The 15,767-nt window shown below is 39.6% G+C and overlaps 1 protein-coding gene across 6 annotated transcripts in view; it reads left to right on the top strand.

Annotated features, from left to right (window-relative positions):
- Positions 1–2,333: 2,333 nt before the first annotated feature.
- mia2 (MIA SH3 domain ER export factor 2) overlaps positions 2,334–15,767 on the top strand; it is a 56,828-nt gene continuing 43,394 nt past the window's right edge. Inside the window, exons 1-7 of one of the 6 annotated variants that reach the window (XR_013547739.1) lie at positions 2,334–2,597; positions 3,466–3,629; positions 4,324–4,457; positions 6,682–6,768; positions 7,638–11,076; positions 13,439–13,801; positions 13,883–13,986. Coding sequence is in view for 4 of the 6 variants with exons in the window: in XM_078406584.1 (XP_078262710.1) it covers positions 3,515–3,629; positions 4,324–4,457; positions 6,682–6,768; positions 7,638–11,076; positions 13,439–13,801; positions 13,883–13,986 (4,242 nt within the window). In the remaining 2 variants the exon portion in view is untranslated. Of the gene's footprint in view, positions 2,598–3,439; positions 3,630–4,323; positions 4,458–6,681; positions 6,769–7,637; positions 11,077–13,438; positions 13,802–13,882; positions 13,987–15,767 lie in introns of those variants that run through there. The other 5 variants (XR_013547738.1, XM_078406584.1, XM_078406581.1 and 2 more) reach the window with 5 other exon arrangements.

Raw genomic sequence — 15,767 nt, 5'->3', positions numbered from 1 at the left:
TATTTTGGTCGATCCCCCTTCTAGGCTTTCGGCCCATTACCTTGGAAGTTAGCAGTTCTGGTGTGTTGAGAGTTTCAGCTGTCGCTGCCCCTGTCGGTCTCTTTGGAGCAAGCCAGCATTGCAATTACGTGACATCTAATTTATCCTGAAGGTAACTCAGCGGTCAGGCAGCATCTCTGGAGAAAGGGATTAGGTAATGTTTCGGGTCGAGACCCTTTATCTTCCTGCATCTTCCAGTGTTTGCGTCGCCATCCTTTCATTTTGCTGACTTATGATTAACTTAATGCCACATTACATCCATCTTTTGAAATCAGCGTTATGCTTAAAGACTCAAAACTGGAATTAACAAGGGGAAGAAAGCTGGAAATGAGAAGTGGGGGTGGGACAGACCTCACAGTGTCCAATCAAAGCTCCTACATCCACATATCACTCTGCCTCCTTATCCCATTTTCCTGCCTTCTCCCCATAACCTTTGACACCTGTTCCAATCAAGAATTTGTCTATCTCTGCCTTAAAAATATCAACTGACGTGGGACCTCCACGTCAACCCTATAAACTAAAGAAGTTCCTTATCACATCCTTTCTAAAAAAGCGCCCTTTCATTCCTGGTCCGAGACTCTCCCACCAGTAGAAACATCCTTTCACACTGTCTTTTATTATTCTGTACGTTTCAATGAGGTCTCCATCAACATAGAAAAATAGAAAATAGGTGGAGCCAGCACTGCCATTCAATATGATCATGGCTGATCATCCAAAATCAGCACCCTGGTCCTGCTTTTTCCCCATATCCCTTGATTCTGTTATCCCTGAGAGCTATATCTAGCTCTCTCTTGAAAATATCCAATGATTTGGCCCTCACTGCCTGTGGCGGAGAATTCCTTGTAAACTTTCTGAACTCCAGCGAGTAGAGGCCCAATTAACTTTGCAAATTAAAGGGACTTGGGAGTTCTGGTGCAGGACTCCCAAGTCCCTTTGCACCTCCGATTTCAGGATTCTCTCTACATTTAGAAAATAATCTATCCTTTATTCTTATTCCCAAAATGCATGACTCCGCACTTTGCTATACTGAACTTCTCTGCCCACTCTCCTAACCTGTCCAAATCCTTCTGCAGAGTCCTTGACTCCTCTACACTGCCTGCCTTCCACCTATCAGCATCATCTGCAAACTTGGCCACAAAGCCTTCAATCCCCTTATCTAGATCAATTTTGTGTCTATCTTCGGTTTAAACCAACACCTGCAGTTCCTTCCTACACATCACTCGACAGGCCTTGTTGCACCTCTCCAGCTTTCTCCCCGCTACTATAGTCAGACTGAAGAAGGGCCCTGACCCTAATTGTCGTCTGCCCATCCTCTCCACTGATACTGCCTGACCCGCTGAGTTCCTCCAGCACATTGTGTTTCACTCAAGATTCCAGCATTTGCAGTTCCCTGCATCTCTATTACAGTATCCATGCCGAATAGATTGACAGGGGCGGCAAATTATCCGTGTATTTAATGTTTAAACACTAATTTAAAAAGTCGAATATAAAGTGGAATTTTAATTATCTTTCATGATGGTAGTTTTCTCTCCAGCAAAATGGACAAGGGGTGAAAGGTGCAGACACAACAAACCTGCAGATGCTGGAATCTAAAGTAAAACACAAATGCTGGAGGAACTGAGCGGGTCGGGCAGCATCTGTGAGGGATAGATCAGTCTGAAGAAAGGTCTCGACGCGAAACGTCAACTATTCCTTTTCTCCAGAGATGCTGTCTGTCCCACTGAGTTACTCCAATATTTTGTGTCTATCTTCGGTTTAAACCAGCATCTGCAGTCCCTTTCTGCACACAGCATCTGTGGAGTAATGGACAGGTTACGTTTCTAGTCGGGACTCTTCTTCGAACTGATTGTAGTAGGGGAGCGAAAGCTGGAAAAGAGATGGGGCGCAACAGTGCCTGGCAAGAGACGGGTGGATTCAGGTGAGACGAGAGGTCGATGGGCGGATGTCAGATTTGTCCCGCCTCTACCTCTTTTCCAGCCTTCTCCCCCATACTACAATCAGACATGAAGAAGGGTTTGGACCTGAAAGGCAGTCTGTCCATTTCCCTCCGTAGGTGCTCCCTGAGCTGCTGAGTTGCTCCGGCGCTGTGCTTTTTCTCAAGGGTCGGCTAGGATAGACGGCCAGCATCTGAAGACGCTGACCTCTCAGGCGATGATACAAGATGGGCTGCCCATTGATAACGAGCAGCAAGCGCGGAGGTTCCACCAGCTCCCCGTGATTGGCTCAGCCCGACAAAGGGTGAAAGTCCAGTTGAAAAATAGCATTCTCAACTGTGAAGACTGGAAGCTGGGGGTCAATGTTGCAACATCCCCGTGTGCTTACTGATACATCACCTTCATTTGGATATTGTATTCTGAATGGGGGGGGGGTTTCAAGTTTTGAAGGAGCCCTGTTAATCAACTGTTAAAATGGGTACAAAGTGTAAGTGAGTGAAAACAACTTCATCCTCGTTTTCTGCGGCAATTACTTGAGATTCATATTCAACGATTAAACCAGAAGTCAAGTCAAGCAGCGGGTCTCTTCTTGGTCTGGTGGAAGAGTAAAGGTGGGGCTCCAAGGTATGTCAACGTTTGGTTGGGCTCCAAGGTACGTCAACTCCGCAGTGTTGACGACAGCACCGGATTTGCTAAGAACACGAAGTAAGAACTCCCGATAATGTTCATAAGGGTATCGGGTTGGATGGTAAATGAAGGCAGTGAACGGCCGCTAAAAAGGTCTGCTTTTGATGTTGTCAACTTTTGAGTGTGCTGGGGGAATTGTTCGGACGGATTGTCCAGGGAAACCCACCAACGTAAGCCATGGATATCAACTCACCAACTCATGTCATCTCCGTTGACTGGTCGGACCAAGTCGGGTCGCGTTTTATTCTTCCATGCACATGTACCAAGTCAGGTCGTGTTATACGCTACCATTTGGGCGTTTGCAGATTAATGTCGTGTCCTTTCAATTATTTTTGCTAAATTCCTGCTCGACCTACAGATATCACAAAAAAACTATAAACCTGAAATTATTCTCACAACAATGGTCAGTTTTTAACCAACAGGGGAAATGATCCAACAGTTTAATCACGTGAATTAGGGTGTGCTTCAATGATAAATCAATAATTCTGACCATTATTTTTCAATTGTTGTCACTGACCTAAGTCTCTTCATGTTGCTGAACTATTCGCGAACACTGTTTCTCGTCAAATACCTGCCAAACGTTGCGAGTTTGATGATTTACCCGGACAAATCGCCTTTTTGTACAGTTAATCATTAAACTTCAACTATGCCCCACGATACAAGGACACGTCATAGCTTTATACATTTTTTAAATAATTGTAGCTTTTCGAATGACAATAGTGACTGGAATTACATTTGTATTTTTTGTGCGAGGAGAGGTAAGGGGAATTAACTGGCTATAGTTTATTTCTTATTCCCAATTCAGCATCTGGCTGCCCAAACTGGAAAATATTAAATTGGAAGAGTAGTTCAACATGGCGTCTGCTGCAGTCCTCAGCACTTTACTCTTGCTCCTTCTACGATTGAAACCAAGCCAAATGATTTCTAGACTGTCTGATTTTAAAGTTTGTGGGGACCCTGAATGTGCAAGTAAGTGACATTCTGCAAAGTTAACTGGCGATTAAGGAAAGCATCTTTTTTTTCAAGATTGATTGTGATTAATTGATTGAAAGATATTTTAATTGCAGTATCTGCAGTAATTGTTAAAAGATTCATTCAGATTGTTGAAATAAATGCAATTGAACTGATCCACCCACATATATTTAGTTTAGAGCATGGAAACAGACCCTTGACCCACTGAGTCCACATTGATCACCCGTTTACACTAGTTTTACGCTTTCTCTCTGTCTCATTCACTCCCTGCACACTAGGGGCAATTTACAGACGCGGATTAACCTGCAACCCACACGTCTTTGGGATGTAGAAGGAAACCCAGTTAGTCACAGGGTGAACTTGCAAACTGCACAGTGACAGCACCTGTAGGTCGGGATTGAATTTTGGTTCACGAGTGCTTTGAGGCAGCAGCTCTACCAGCTGCACTGCCCTGTAATATTTTATAATGAATCACTTCATGTTTTTTTGGCTTCCTTCGCACATTCAGCTCTCCTTTCTAATCTAGTGTATATACCAGCAAAACAAATTGGTTCTTTGTATTGTGTCAAAGCAAATTATCATATCTAATAATCAACCAGTCATATTTGTTTGAATAGATAATATAATTTTAGTATTATTTGAATTAAAGTTTATTTTCCTTTTGACTAAACTACCCTTGATATGTATGCAGGGTATCTGAGCAGAGTTACAGCTACGTTGGACTACACAGGACGTGACTGTAGATTCCTTACTTTTAGGCATGGAGACTCCATATTTGTTTACTTTAAACTGACTGGGAAAAGAGATGATTTATGGGCTGGAAGTGTAAGTATTGCGTTTTGCAATGTGTTATTTTGCATCCATTTTTTGTCAATTCATAACCACGTATATTTGATCCGTGTAGGAATTGTAAATGGCTCGATTGTAATCATGTTTCGTCTTTCTGCTGACTGGTTAGCACGCAACAAAAACTTTTCACTGTACACGTGACAATAAACTAAACTAGAACAGTCTATTCAACGTTCCTTCTTGATTGTCTAATTAATTGACATCGGAAATATATCATCTACTCAACACATTTATCTCTGTAATATTCTTCAGATTAGTCTTAGTATAGAGATACAGCATGGAAACAGGCCCTTCAGCCCACTGAGTCCATGCTGACCATTCATCACATGTACACACTTTCTCATCCACTCCCTACACGCCATGGACAACTTTACAGAGGTCAATTAACCTCCAAAACCACAGTCTTTGGGAATGTGGGAGGAAACCAGAGCATCCAGACGAATCCCATGCGGTCATTGAGCGAATGCGCAAACTCCACACAGGCAGCACTTGAGGTCAGGATCAAACCTGGGTCTCTGGTGCTGTGAGACAGCAGCTCTACCAGCTGTGGACCGCTTGATTGTCCTGTTGATTGACGTAGGAAATATATCATGTACTCCACATGCCTTTCTCTGTAACATTCTCCAGATCTACTGTACAACAACATTCTGCATTGTAATAGAAACGTTTGGTTAACATTATCAAAAATCTCCTGATACATCTCGCAGGAGCATAAATGGGTGAAAATGGTTATCGTGCAGAAGAATATATTAGTATGGATGTCTAAAATTATTGTAAAAGTGCTAGTGAGAAATGTAGGTGCGGAGGGGTTTGTACAGAAATTCCATGGATGAAAGCACAGCTGCCCAAGGTGGGGGAGGGAGAGCAGGGATACACATGGTCAGAATTTGAAACATAGAAAATGGGTGCAGTAGGCCATTCGGCCCTTCGAGCCAGCACCGCCATTCAATATGATCATCGCTGATCATCAAAAATCAGAACCCTGTTCCTGCTTCCTCCCCATATCCCTTGATTCCATTAACCCTGAGAGCTATATTGAACTCCCTCTTGAAAAATCCAGTGAATTGGCCTCCACTGCCTTTGTGGCAGAGAATTCCACAGATTCACAACTGTATGGGTGAAAACATTTTTCCTCATCTCAGTCCTAAATGGCCTACCCGTTATTCTTAAACTGTGACCCTGGTTCTGGACTCCCCCAAAGGGATTCGTGAGTCTGCACATTTTCCAGATTATTGGAGGTTACTCCTGTTAAACCCCAAATATACTTTTATTTGACCTTTTTCTTTTTAAACATGTAACACAATGGTATAACTCTTCCAGTAGCTTAACATTGAGTTTATAGGCACGGCATGGAAACAATCTTCGGTCTACCGAGTCCATGCCAATCATCAATCACCCATTCATAAAGGGAGATGGAATTATTCAAGCACCCTGGACCTTGGCTCTGGTTGCAAACCCACCCATCTTCATTACCTTTAGTTTGTAGACCACCGTCAGAGCTCCGATCAGAGATGTAGCCCACAGTCGCAACTATGCCTCTGGTCTCACACCCCACTAGCACATTGGAACCAGGCCCTCATTCTTGATTAATGAATGAACCGGATGCCAATCTGTCAGGATTTCCAAGCAACTAGATTATCTGAGATTTACTGTGTTTAAAGGTGTAATGAGAAAGCTGTCTATAGTGAAGAAAATAAATCCCAGAATTTATTTTTGCTATTAATTATCTATTAAGTAGGTCTACTTGATAACTTCAGTGAATTTTCATTTTTACATTAATTGTCCATGGAACTGATGTGCTGCAAGGTTGAGAGCTATATTCTGCACTATATCTTCCCCTTTATTCTATCTATTGTACTTGAGTTTGACTCATTTGTGTTTATGTACAGTTTATCTCATTGGATAGCATGCAAAACAAAGCTTTTCTCTATACCTCAGTATTCATGATGATAACAAATCTGAACCTAAGGTAAAACATCACAACAATGTTTTTAATATTTGAAATTAATCACTGCTTATTAATTGAGCACGTGAGAGTAAGACTCTATACTGTGCATCTCATGATGGAATAAACACCTCAGATTTCAATATAACTATTTTGTGGTCACTAAGAATGCAATCAAATAACACACATACCTTTATATGATCTTTTTTCAATGGTTTCTAATTGTATTACTTGTACTATTTAATTCTATTTCAGATAGGGAAGCAATTTGGGTATTTTCCAAAAGATGCAGTTAAAGTTGAAGATGTCATGACATGCACTGAAGTTGAACTACCAACCCAGGTAATCCTTCAATTGATGTAGCAGTGCATTGTATAGTTAATGTATCCATTACTATGTTACAAAGGTCTGAAAAATAGGAAATTGTGGATCCACTCAAACCATTACCAGTTAAGATGGCTGGAGTACAGCAGACTACTTGTGATTTATTACTTGTGATAAAGTGACCCTGATTGATTATTTTGATATATTAACCTAAAATAATTTGCAACTTCTGTGCATGCAATTCTGAAACTGAATAGTTTTATTCAGAATGTTCCTTGTACATCTCCTGTTGGAATATTTTAAATGGAAAATTTTAAGCAAATGCTTGAGAATATGTAAAACAGTACCGGCCCAGGAACAGGCTCTTTGCTCCACATTGCCTGTGCTGAACAAGATACCAAGTTAAATTAACCTGCATATGAATTGTATCCCTCCATTCCCTGCATTTCAATATGCCTATCTAAATGCCATTATATCTGCCTCCACTACCACCCCTGGAAGAGCATTCCAGGCACTGACCACCCTCTGTGTCAAACAAAAACTTTCCCCACATATCTCTTTTGAAACTTTGCCCCTCACCTTAAAGATACGCCCTTTAGTCTTTGACATGTACCCCCTAAGAAAAAGGTCCTGACAATCTACCCTATCTATGCCTCTCATATTTTTTTTACTATGATCAGGTCTCCCCTCAATCTCTGATGTTCATATCTTTTTATTTGTATGCAGTCATTCCATAGTGAGTCTGTGTTCCTAATTAAAATAATACCACACAAAAACGGTTTCTGATTTTAGAAAAATCTGACACAAAATTATTGAATAACAGAAAATTATTGAACCATCCGAAATAGGAATTCCATACTAAACATTTAACTTTTGTTTTATTTTAGGAGAGTGATTTCCTTTGCCTTGATGAAAAAAATAATCACATTGATAATGAAGAAATCAATTCAGTTATTAATGAATATGGAGAGAACTCATTTTCAATGCCAGAAGAAAGAAAATTGGAGCATGAACTCAAGCCTAATAAATACAACCAGGTTTACGAAGGTAATTCTGCAAAAACAGGACCTGCGGACAATTTAATCGATCTTAATAAAAAGCTGGTTCAAAGAACACATGCTGCAAAGCTAGAAAAGAACTCTGATAAAGACCAACTTGCAAAGAGTCTAGCACATGATGAGAATGTGCAAGTAAATGAATTTCTTTTGCCAGCTGAACATCAGAACGAATTAAGTGATGAAAGTGTCTCCAGACAGACAGATAATGAATTTGACCTAGTCAATCTTCCTGATGCTGTGCAGAGTAAATATATTGGTTTTGAAAAAGATGAACATCCAGGGCAGGAAATCAGTGAGGATAATCCTCTTACAATGGAACGTAGCGATATACCTAAAGCAGTACCTGAGGAATCCAACTGGATTGGATCTAGAATCAGTGGGTGGTTTGGTTTGGGAAGTAATAAGGATGAAAAGGTTGTGGAACCCACTGACGAGTCGATGCAGCTAAACTCTTTTATAAGTCGAAAAATTCCATTAGACTATGACGAGAAGACTGTATTGTCAGAAGAGGGGAATAATAACATGTATTCTGAGGATAGAGGAGTCCTTGGCTTTGGAATGTCAAGCTGGAGCGAGAGTTTGTCAAAATTATTAAACTTCAACAGTGATTTACCAAAAGATATTTTATCTACCAATGAAGGTGAAAAAAAGCATCAAAATGCAAAATTGTATCTGGATGACTCAACAGATCCAAGCAACACATTCGTAGCTGAGTCAGGAAACAAAATATCTGAACATTCAGTAGCAGATGATTCCAGGCTAAAATATAGTAAATCAGAAAATATTGACACAGATGAAAAAAATGTAATGGGTCATGTTGAATCGTTGTTTGGTTTAAGTGACAAATTATGGTTTGGGCAAACCAATAAAGCCAAGAATTCAGATATGACAGAAAGCACCAGGGAAGAAAATAGTAATGATGATGACAAGTCAGAATCCTGGTGGCCTAATTTGAATGTAGTTAATGATATCTTCAGATTGGGTGGTGACAATGGAGATCATGCTGTTAGAATCTTGGAGGAGACACAAAATGCAGGTGGAAATGAAAAGAATCCAGGAGAGGCGGGTGAATCAAATTCACAATGGTCTCTCCTCAGTTTAAATAAGGCGCTAGAATTTAGCCAAGGGAATGAAAATCAGGTTCCTTCCTTACCAGATGAAAATGAAGAAGCTATTAATGAAAATAGCAAGGAAATTACATTGGATGTTGATGGGTCAGTATCAGGAAGGGTTACCTTTGGTTTGAAAGATATATTAATGTTTGGTCAAACCGATGAAGATCCTTTTGTTTCCAGTCCACCAGAAGAATTAAAGAAAAGCACCTTTAGGGATGAGAAAGAAAATACCATGAATTCTGAGTCTGAAGAGGGTTCTTCCATGTTGACGTTAGTCACAAGTAGAGTTGAATCAATAGTTGATTCAATAATAAATGAAGACGCAATTCAGTCACCAAAACAATGTCTCAATGCGATGGAGAATGATGTTACCTGTCACACTGAATACTTGCAGCAATCTGAGAAAGAATACAGGGAAACAAAGAATGAAAACACACAATCTATAAATGGGTTAAAAAACAATCTGGAAAGCAAATTGTCAAAGTTAGAAGAACTACTAGTACAAAATGTAATACAAGATTCAGATTTCATCAGTCATAATAAGTTATTGACACAGGAACATCTCCACAAGGATCAAAGTTTGCAAGAACACTTAATATATATTTCAGAAAATGATCAACATATTTCAGATTATACCAAGACTAAAAATCTACATTCTGGAGAAAAAGCACTTGGCAAACAGGGGGATTTGCAAAACCAGGATCTCGCCTCAGAAGTGGAACAGATTACTATCAAAAGTGAACATGATCATTCAGCATCAGAAAGTTTGTCTGAAGAAGATAAATATTTGACGATCCATTCTGAATGGGCACTGAATAGAGATCCAGGTTCAGAAACTGTAATTATTACTGCGGCAGATGATGCAGACCATTCAGCATGGGACAGATTGCAAGTTGAAGGTGAAATTTTACAAGATAATAATCAGTATCTGCTAGAGGAAAAATTACATCATAAGCAACATATCTCACAGCAAGAAGATGTTATACCAGCTTTGGAATCTGAGCAGTTCGATGTTTCAGGTAACAATAAGCTTTTATTCCAGATACAATCTTGCAATGAACAGCAAAATGTCAATTTTGAATTTAATGAAATTCCTCCCTCTAGTCAAATTATTTCATCTTCGCAGAATGAATTGTATGACAAAGAAGCCTTTACACCAGTTACATATTTAACCTCTGCCAAAGAACAAACTTCAGATCATTACAGTTTGTTATCTGAGAAAGATGAAAAACAAGAGGAAATGTCTCAATTAAGTGGGGATAATAAAGAGGTCACAGCTAACGATATAAGTGCTCCTTCATTAGAGAGAGAACTTTTTGATGAAAGATGGCAAGTACAATCTCTGCAGCAGGTTTACTATCGGACTGGGGATGTGACACAGGAAAAACGATACAAAGATAAAAAATCCTTGGAGCGTCAAACCTTGACATTAGATTCCGAATCCAATCAGCATACATCGGTTCATAGGGAGAGCTTACATGAAGAAAAACCGATCAGGAAAGAATGTCATCTCTCAAACTCAGCATCTTATGAGCTTGCTTCAGATGCTGACTACTCCTTGTCATCAAAAACGCACAATGAACAAAACTTGGAAGTAAAACAAGCATCTTCTAATTCAGAACCTCAAGAACCAGAAAATCAATCTGTTGATTTAGAATCTACCGTAGATTCATCAGAGGAAGTAATAACTGCACCTGTCATCAGTAAAACCACTGCAAAAAGTAACCAGGTGCATATTTCTCTGGAACTTGAATCGACGATTGTACTTGTGAATTCATTGTCACCTGAGGATGCAAATCCACTGGTAGTGCATTCTGGTAAATATCAAGACATGGACACTAAAATTAAACCGCAGCATGCTGTCCAGGACTCAAAATATAAAATAAGTGATAGTATTGCAGAAACTGACTACGCGAGTAAAGAAGGATCAAGAGTGTTGTCCACTGAATCCACTTCTGCAAACTTGCAGAAAGATGAAACACTAAGTAATTCTGAAAAGCTGATAATGATCTATGATTATAAAACTAAAGAGCCAAGCAAGCTAAATGTACAAATTAATGCCAGTCCAGAAGCCACTGCTGAAAATATAAATGGAATTATTTCAACAAGTAAACTGGAAACTGGTGCTGAAGACGAATCACTAATATCAAAAGGTATAGAATCCAGTGACTATCAAGCTAGTGTTTCCTCATTCCAGGGAATAGGTTAAAAGTCCACCTTGAGAAGTTCAGAGTACCGTTGACAGTATATATCTTGATAATGATTTTAATTTATTTCCAAAAACACAAGATTTTTGCAGCTACAATCTCTGGAAAGGTGCTTTCAAAAAGTTGAGTTGACACAATTGCGCTTCTAAGAGAATGAGGAAAAAAAATCACAATAAAACTCTGATAATCTGCCAACTTTGGGACTTTGCTGGAGCCCAACTACCAGATTTTCTGGACAATTAGATATTGCTCCTGTTAATACCCCCACATTTTTAACTTACTTTTAAAAATTAAGATGTTATTTAATTTTTCCAGTGAATTCAGTAAGTTTAAAGGGAGCACAAAAAAACAGGACCCTAGTGAATTTGAGAGGGCGTATAGGAAACAGAGTCCCAGGAAGTTTTAAGGAAGTGCAGGGAATGGGGACTTGAGTTTAAAGTGGGTGTGGAATAAGGGTCCCTGTGAGTTTAAAGGGAGAGTGGGAAATGGGTCTGAAGTGATTTCAAAGCGCGCATGGGAACAGGGACCCTGATGTGCTTGAGGGAAGTAGAGGACACATGACTCTGGTGATTTGGGAAACAAAATTGGGTGAGTCAGATTCCAAACCATCAGGAATTCTGAACAAGGGTCTGAAGGATAGACCTGACCCGAAATGTCAACCGTCCAATCCCTCCAGATGCCGCCTGACCCGTTGAGTTCCTTCAGTTCTTTGTATTTAGCTCAAGACTTCTGAGTTGGAGTTTTATTCTAAAGATTTCAATGATATTTTCCAAAAGTAACCACTTTTTAAGAGGTGTCTAACAAAAGAAAGACCTCAAATGTAATAAAAGCTATGATATTCTAACTGCCACTAAAGTGAAAATGCATCTCGAATGTATCCAACTCAGGCATTTGATCTAAAGCATTGGGAATTGACCATGGGATTAGGACATATTGTGTTTTTTAAAAGACAAGAACAACCACTTATTAAAATTTGTTTTTGATTTGTATTTTTAATCCCCATTTGTGAGGGTTTAATGATTTGAAAAGGAAAATTTGTACACAAGTGCAGCATCAGTTCCAGATCATACATGACAGTTACTTACAGCATTTGAATGTGTCTTAACTCTATGATCCCAGTATCAGAAAACCCCTCCTACCAGCACAGTGATGCAAGTCCCAGTGCCAGAGACCCAGGTGTGAACCTGATCTCGTGGTGCTACCCATTTTGCACATTCTCCCTTTGACTGCGTGGGTTTCCCCCTCCGGCTGCTCCAGTTTACCTCTCATCCCAAAGACATGTGGGTTTTTAGGTTAATTGGCAGCTGCAAATTGTCCTCAGTGTAAGTGAGTGATAGAATCTGGGGAGAAATTATAACTAATGGCATGAATAAAGTTGAAAATAGATTAGTGTAAATGGGTGGTTGATAGTTGGTGTGGACGGTGGGCCAAAGGGCCTATTTCCATACTGTATTTCTCTCTCTCTGTCTGCCATGATAGCAGTTATTATTTTCCAATCTTTTACATGGGGTATTCTTGAATTTACTTGCCAATTCATTGATATAGAGCAACAAGTTGCATGACAAGTGTGCAACTCAGCTATCATTTATTCATGAATCATTATACAAAATACCATTGTTGAATTTAATATAACTCCTGCTGGCTGTTACCACCAACCATCCTTCATGTAAGAACTCAAACTTTGAAAGAAAATGGTCAAACATGGGGTAATCACAGCTGAATATAATCCTTTTCTTGCCTATTGACCACTTATAGTACCACTTATAATCTTAGTGTTGAATGAAAAGGCCTGGAAAGTTTCCCCAGTCTACTGTAGAGGCTTGAAAGGAGAAAAGATCCAGTATCCCAGCAGTTGAAACAGAAATTTTCATCTTGCAGCTAAAGATAGGGAAGGAGATGACTTAGCATGATCTTAAAGTAAAAAATTATTTGGTACTTTACAGGAAGGATGTCTTTAACTTGGAAAGAGTGCAGAAGGGATTCACCGGAAGTTACCCAGGCTTGCGGGGTTGAGTTACAGGGAGAGTTTGGATAGGCTGGGCCTTTGTTCTTTGGAGTGTTAAAGGCTGAGGCATGACCTTAGAGAGGTATGCAAGATCATGAGGGGTATGAATAAAATAGTATTTTTCCCAGAGTGGCAGTATTTTTGTTCAATTCATTGTGTCCTATCATAATGTGTCATGCACAGTACTTTGCTGAATGTTTGCTGTTAACTTTAGATAGTTCACCTCAGGGAAAGCATCTGAAACCATCTAATATATCTATAAATAACTGGAGACGAAAAACAATTATTTTTTAAATTTTGCAGATGCTTTCAGTACAGATGACAATTTAGACATGGGAGTTGCAAGCAAAGAAATTCTTGAAAAAACTATTCAAATGAGCAAGCATGGACATGAGCAGATGGAGACCAAAGACTCGGTGGTAACGGAGAAGGGTGAGCTGGACTTGGCGGTCAAAATAACTGGTTCAGATAATATGGCTGCCGAGACTGTGGTGGAACATAAATTAGGAAATCAATTACAGAAGGAATCATGGGATCTCAGAAATGAGGAACCTGGTCACCACCAGACTGAAGAGAAAACAATGTCCTCATTGTCCTCAAATGATATTAAAAAACCATCGGCAACTGATGACCCAAAAGCTGAAACGTCGACTGACAATGACATTGGTGAGTGTAAATAACAAAACTGTTCGTGTGCACAGTGGTGTCTAAAGATAATGTTTTTTACATTTATCATTTTCTGAATAGAATATGAAACAAGTGTTCAGGAAGCAGCTGGCCATACTTTAGGCAGCATCGTTGATGTCAATTTACAGAACTTCATTATAATAGTTGATAATTTCATCCAAAATGTAAGTATTTATTTAATTGTACATATTGTTTACACCGTAAACTGGAAAAAGACCAATAATTTTTACAATATCACCGTTGCCTGTTCTAGTTACATAAATATGTTTCAATTATCCAAATGTTACTTTATAACACATGTGATATCCCTTTTCCTTCCCATTTTCCATGTGACAATTTTTAATCTGTTCACTTCCTTTTCCCACGTGATTCATTCTTGAGTGTAGGTCCCTGGACAACAATGCTTCCATTCAAGAGCCCATTTGAAGGGGGACACTGTCAGCAGATTATTCAGACTATTCATTAACCCTTATGCTCCTGGTGAAGTATTATTATTTAACAAGAAAATATATTTCTAAACCCATATCCACTGTATCGTAAGACCATCTAGTTCACTATATAGCCTACTTTGCTCCTGGATCGTTGCCCATGAATGTTGCTAACACATTCATATATATACAATATATTTTGTCTAAGTCAGCACTCTTCTGCCCATCCATTCATTCATAAACTTCAATCCACCTAAGAAACTGCAGCAATCTGTTGAGCTAACAAAATAAGTTAAGATTTAAACAGAGGTTGCATACAGATGCCAAAAAAGTAGCAGTTTAGAACTTAGTGAAAATGGGCCATGGCGACACAGTGGTGCAGCAGTAGAGTTGCTGCCTTACAATGCGACTATGGTGCTGTCTGTACAGAGTTTGTACGTTCTCCCTGTGACCACGTGGGTTTTCTCCAAGATCTTGGTTTCCTCCCACACTCCAAAGACGGACAGGTATGTAGGTTAATTGGCTTGGCGAATGTGTAAATTGGCCCTAGTGTGTGCAGGATAGTGTTAATGTGCGGGGATGATCGTTGGATGGCATGGACTTGGTGGACCTAAGGACCTGTTTCTGCGCCCTACCTCTAAACTAAATTGATTGATAGTAGAAACATCCGATAAATATATTCTGCATACTGTATTTTCCCCTTTACTTTATCTATAGTACGTGAGTTGGCTTGATTTTATGTATGTATTGTATATCTGATCTGATTGGATAGCATGCAAAACAAAACTTTTCACTGTACCTTTGTACGTGACAATAATAAACCTCAACCTAGAGTATTACAAGTAGATTTGGGAGGAGCATTAAGGCTGTAAAAGCTTTTAAAAGTATGTAAAAAAAAATAGTAAAAACAAATAGAGGCACCTCATGGTCAGAAATGGGAGAATATATGAGAGACATATAAAATGGCAGAGTAATTAACCAAATGAAAAAGATACCAATAACTCCCCAGAAATGTTAGGGAAGCAAGAGTCCATTAAAATGAGAAACAGCGTGGGAACAGGCCCTTCAGCCACCAATCACGATTTTAAACTAAACTAGCATCTGCTGACACAAGATCTATATACCTCCATTCCCTAACTGAATCCTTTTTAGATTCTTCTTATCGTGTCCACACATGTTAGATATCGTGTTTCAGCCAAAACTGAACACAACTCTTAGCAATATCATTGTTCTCTGCGAGGTCCTCAGCTTTGCATTCATGCTCCAATTTTAGACGTAATGTGCAGAAGGGTCCAAACCCGAACTGTCGTTTGTCCATTTCCTCCACAGATGCTGGCTGACCTGCTGAGTTCCTCCAGCACTTTGTGTTTTGCTCCAGATTCCAGCAACTGCACACCTGTGTCTTCAAATTGGGCACAAGTTGCTGGAAGGAAGCCATTGTAGGTGATTTACTGAGTGTGTGGATAATTATTACCGTAAGTAACTCGAAGAAGGTGGCATAGCAGCGAAGCTGGTAG

This window comes from Rhinoraja longicauda, chromosome 10 (genome assembly GCF_053455715.1).
Source record: "Rhinoraja longicauda isolate Sanriku21f chromosome 10, sRhiLon1.1, whole genome shotgun sequence".
NCBI lineage: Eukaryota > Metazoa > Chordata > Chondrichthyes > Rajiformes > Arhynchobatidae > Rhinoraja > Rhinoraja longicauda.
This window is presented reverse-complemented; position numbering and strand designations above follow the sequence as displayed.